Source organism: Somniosus microcephalus, chromosome 28 (assembly GCF_052327205.1).
Source record: "Somniosus microcephalus isolate GS21.2 chromosome 28, FLI_Smic_1.0, whole genome shotgun sequence".
Classification (NCBI taxonomy): Eukaryota; Metazoa; Chordata; class Chondrichthyes; order Squaliformes; family Somniosidae; genus Somniosus; species Somniosus microcephalus.
Window position 1 is genome coordinate 14,982,285 of NC_141014.1, and position 5,337 is coordinate 14,987,621.

Consider the following 5,337-nt stretch of genomic DNA (forward strand, 5'->3'; position numbering starts at 1 on the left):
CTGAAGGCACGGCTGCCAATGGTGGAGCAAAGAAATTTGGGGATGCGCAAGAGGCCAGAATTAGAGGAGCGCAGGGTTGCAGGGCTGAAGGTTACAGAGATAGGGAGGGGCGAGGGATTTGAACACAAGGATGAGAATTTTAAAATCGAGGTGTTGCTGGTCCAGGAGCCAATGTAGGTCGCCCCCCACCCCCCCTTAGTTGTGCGTCAAACAACAATTCCCCTTTCTAATCTCTCCCTGTGCCACACACAGTTCTCAGGCCCGGAGAACAGGCTGCTGATCTGAAAATTGGAAAGGGGCAGAATGGGAAATCCCAGATGTAAACCTGTGCCCCGGCGAGGGCATGGCAAAGAGGGGTTGCACCTGTCAATTCACTCTTTAAAAATCAGCTATTGGTGAACATTACTGGAGAGCAGCTTCACACTCTCCAGTGAAAGACGATCAGTAATGCCAATGCATTGTTTACAAAAGCATTCAAGATCTTTAAATCAATTCGATAATCTTTAAAGAGCATCACCGCCTTAGTAGTTTTTTTTTTAAGTAGGTAACGTTCCAGAAACATCATGATCACTTGCAGGCCACACTAGCAAATTCACATTGCAAGCATGCACCTTAACCGATGCAATGCTGTACATTTCTATTGCAGTACCTTTTTTGTTGCCGTGAATACTTGTACTCCTCAATTTGAGGATTTTTGAGCACAGGAGCAAGGATGTCTTACTACAGTTATACAGGGCCTTGGTGAGACGACACCTGGAGTACTGTGTGCAGTTGTGGTCTTCTTACCTAAGAAAGGATGTACTTGCCATAGAGGGAGTGCAGCGAAGGTTCACCAGACTGATTCCTGGGGTGGCAGGTCTGTCGTATGAGGAGAGATTGGGTCGACTAGGCCTGTATTCACTAGAGTTTAGAAGAATGAGTGGGGATCTCATTGAAACGTATAAAATTCTGACAGGGCTAGACAGACTGGATGCAGGGAGGATGTTTCCCCTGGCTGGGGGGTCTAGAGTGAGGGGGTCACAGTCTCAGGATACGGGGTAGGACATTTAGGACTGAGATGAGAAGAAATTTCTTCACTCAGAGGGTGGTGAACCTGTGGAATTCTCTACCACAGAAGGCTGTGGAGGCCAAGTCACTGAATATATTTAAGAAGGAGATAGATAGATTTCTAGACACAAAAGGCATCAAGGGGTATGGGGAGAGAGCGGGAATATGATATTGAGATAGAGGATCAGCCATGATCATATTGAATGGAGCAGGCTCGAAGGGCCGAATGGCCGACTCCTGCTCCTATTTTTCTATGTTTCTATGTTTCAAGGTGAAAGGTGTTAACACTGGTAAATGGAATACTTTTTCCAGTTCAGACACCCAGTTTCCGCATCAAGCTTTCCCAGGTCAGGTATAGCTCAGTTAAATGCAGGGTAAAGTTCCCTCTACTCTGCCCTGAGAACACGCCTCAGCCCTAATCTCAGAAGCGTCCCTTCTGCATTAGCGTGATACTCTTCCACCTTCCCAATCAGCCATCTTGTGGCTTCTCTCTGTGAGACTGACAACATAGGGAGTCTTGAGTTACATAGGAGCAGGAGGAGGCCATTCAGCCCCTCGAACCTGTTCCGCCATTCAATTAGATCACGGCCGATCAGTGTTGTAACTCCATCTTGGTTCTATAACCCTTAATACCCTTACCTAACAAAAATCCATTAATCTCAGTTTTGACATTTTCAATTGACCCCCAGCCTCAACAGCTTTTTGGGGGGGAGAGTTCCAGATTTCCACTACCCTTTGTGTGAAGAAGTGCTTCCCGATATCACCCCTGAACGGCCTGGCTCTAATTTTAAGGTTCTGCCCCCTTGTTCTGGACTCCCCCCCCCACCAGAGGAAATAGTTTCTATCGACCCGATCAACTCCTTTAATCTTCTTAAATATCTCAATTAGACCACTCCTTAATCTTCTATACTCGAGGGAATATAAAAGAGGATTTGTGAGTCAGAACTGAGTTGAGATCGCAAACGTGATCTGACATGGGACCCTTACAGCCAGCAGATAAAGGAAACTTTCATCCCATCAGTCAGGCAGGATTTGAATCCTATCCTAGTAATAAAGGCAAAATTCCAGTGTTCCAGTTCACTGCTGCACCCAATCTTTTTCAATGAATTTTCCAAATCGCCAAGGCGTGGCAGGGGATGTGATGACATTGCAGACCACTTACTCTATGTAGAAGGTAGAAGCATTTTGCAGGACACATTACCTTCTCAATCCAGTCCATGTAAGGACATAAGAAATAGGAGCAGGAATAGGCCACTTGGCCCCCTCGAGCCTGCTCCGCCATTCAATAAGATCGTGGCTGATCTTGGGCTCAAAGCCACTTCCCTGCCCGCTCCCCATAACCCTTCACACCCTTATCTTGCAAAAACCTGTCTATCTCCACCTTAAATGTATTTAATGACCCAGCCTCCACGGCTCTCTGGGGCAGAGAATTCCACAGATTTACGACCCTCTGAGAGAAGAAATTCCTCCTCATCTCAGTTCTAAAAGGTCAACCCTTTATTCTGAAACTGTGCCCCCAAGTTCTAGATTCCCCCACGAGGGGAAACATCCTCTCTGCATCTAGCTTGTCGAGCCCCCTCAGTATCTTATATGTTTCAATAAGATCACCTCTTGAAGGTGCTTGAAGAATGATACCTGTGGAAAAGATTATGGCGGATTGGCCAGCTACCACTCCTACTGGTTAGCCCATAGCTATTTGTTGACTGGTTAGGACCATAGGGACAGGAGCAGGCCATTCAGCCCCTCGAGCCTGCACCGCCATTCATTTAGATCATGGCTGATCTCTACCTCCTCTCCGTTTACCTGCCTTTGCTCCACATCCCTCGAGACCCTTACCTAGCACAATTCTATCAGTCGCAGTCTTGTAAGCTTCACTTGACCCCCGACCATCCACAGCCTTTAGGGGGGGGGTGGAGAGAGTTCCCCGAGAGGGCAGCACGGTGGCATAGTGGTTAGCACTGTTGCCTCACAGCGCCACGGACCTGGGTTCAAATCCAGTCTCGGGTGACTGTCTGTGTGGAGTTTGCACATTCTCCGTGGGTTTGCTTCGGTTTCCTCCCACAGTCCAAAAATGTGTGGGTTAGGTTGATTGGCCATGATAAAAATTGGCCCTTAGTGTTAGGGGGGATTAAATATGTGGGGTTACGGGGATAGAGCGCGGGTGGGATGGCTGTCGGTGTAGGGACCGGGTGCTAGGGTTTGGATGAATCAGCCATGATCTCGTTGAATGGCGGAGAAGGGCCGAATGGCCTACTCCTGCTCCTAGTTTCTATTAGGTTGTTCCAAATCAGTTTCTCTCAGCTATTTTTTTTACGGCCCACAACGCCACCCAATAGTCTTGCTTTCCAGAACTGGGCACCATGAATGGGACGTGCGTCTTTGCCAGGCAGGCCGCCACAGGAAGAGAACAAAGGAATGCAAGGCCCCCTAGTTCTGTTAAAGAGGTCATTCGGCTGTGCGAGAGCCAAGATAACCCTATCTTGAGGTTACATTCTCTTCTAGTCCTGGATAGCGGAAAAAAGGGAGCGGAAACAGCACTGAGTTGCCGCTCAGCCAACCCTGCCACAGCTGGTCAGACCATGGATGGAAGGAAGCCTCGATACAAAGGAAGCCACAAGTCTAGAAAGGAGCACAATTACCACCGAAGAAAGAAAGCGACAGGCAATATTATTATGTTGATTTTTTTTATTTGAAATTTAAGGATGGTAATTGGATTCATAAGAAAATTGTTTTCCTTCACATGGCTAAACTCAATTTAACAGGTTTTGTACATAAAAACATAAATCAGCTTGAAAATTACTAGAAAGTACAGTAAATTTCAACAACATTAGAATTACTTAGGTTGGTATTCATAATGAAAATGCTCATTACATTTTCTTGCTAACTCCTCGTAAAAGATCAAACAAAATTTGATAGAAAAAAATTTAAACAACTATTTACAGAAATAGCTAAAAGTCTCTGTGACCACTAATTTGCTGGGATTCATTCACTTCTTTTTGGGAGCCGATTTCTTTACGTTGGATTTCGCTTTTGGTTTGCTAGTTTTCCCTGTCTTCGCCTTCCTCTTCACCGGTTTCGCTTTGACCGGTTTCGCTTTCTTCGCGCCTTTGGGCGTGGCCACTTTCTTCACCACCTTCTTGGCCTTGGGCTTCTTGGCTTTGGCCAAGGGTTTGGTTACCTTCTTGGGCTTGGCCATCTTCTTGGGCGAGGCGACCTTCTTGGCCGGCTTCTTGGCCTTCTTGACCGCCTTCCTCGGCTCCTCGCCCTTCGACAGCTTGAAGGAGCCCGAGGCGCCGACGCCTTTGGTCTTCTCCAGCACCCCCTTGGTCACCAGCTTGACCAGCGACAGCTTGATCTGGCTGTCGGCGTTCTCCGTCAGCTTGTACTGGCTCTTGACCAGCTTCTGGATGGCCTGCCGGGACAGGCCGCTGCGGCTGCTGGCGCCCGTCACCACCGCCACGATCATCTCGGAGTACTTGGGGTGGTTGGCCGGCTTCTTCGCCGCCGTGCCACGCTTGGACTTCGCAGCCGAGCTTTCAGTCATACTTTCTTTTTTTGGGGGGGTTGCCTTCTGAGCTTTCCAAAAAATTGAGAAGGGAAGGCTTTTTTTTGGTCAAGGAGATTTTTTTCTTCTCTTTCAGCACCTCTTGTCTCTCCACACTGGATGCTCCTTCGCTCAAAGTCCCTTTCAAGCAGTGCTCGCCGGGGCTGGGAAATTTGTAAGCTATGTGCGGACCTGATTGTGAACAGCAACTGTTGGCAGCATTGGAGAGGCAGAAATGGCGAAGTGCGCTTCCATCTGTGTTTCTTGACTTCGCAAAAGAGCCGCTGCGGGACCCTTGCCGCCGCTGGCCGGGCCAGCCGGCCGCACCCCCGGCAGGGCGAGTCCCCGGGCCGGGCTGGGCACCGGGCGGCGGCGGCGGGCGGCGGCGGGCAGCACAAGGAGCGGCGCAAAGGTGCGCGGCGAGCGGGCGGCCGGCGGCCAAAATCGGGCTTTGGGCTGGAATATCTCCGGGTTGGCGGCCGCCCGGCCCGCCGGGACCGGGGGCATGGTGAGCACCGATGGTCGGGGGGCGGCCGCCGGACCGGCTGGCCGGTTCCAGACCCCGCCGCTTGCTGCAATCCAGCCAGACGGCGGAGCAACTAACACACAAACCCGGCGCCCTGCGCCATCGGCTCAATGACGTCTTTCCAGATACCAGCTCTGCTTAAATTTCATGTCCATTTCACAAATGCGGCGCCCCCCTAAAAAAGAGCAGTTTTGGGGGGTGGATGTGATCCGCTTTGGTG

At 49.9% G+C, this 5,337-nt stretch overlaps 1 protein-coding gene across 1 annotated transcript; it reads right to left on the reverse strand.

The window, feature by feature from the left end:
- Positions 1–3,714: 3,714 nt before the first annotated feature.
- On the reverse strand, positions 3,715–4,749 carry LOC147098987 (histone H5-like). Its single transcript, XM_085969503.1, has one exon. It carries the CDS (start codon positions 4,589–4,591, stop codon positions 4,034–4,036), a length of 558 nt encoding a protein of 185 aa, XP_085825629.1. The 5' UTR covers positions 4,592–4,749; the 3' UTR covers positions 3,715–4,033.
- Positions 4,750–5,337: the final 588 nt, after the last annotated feature.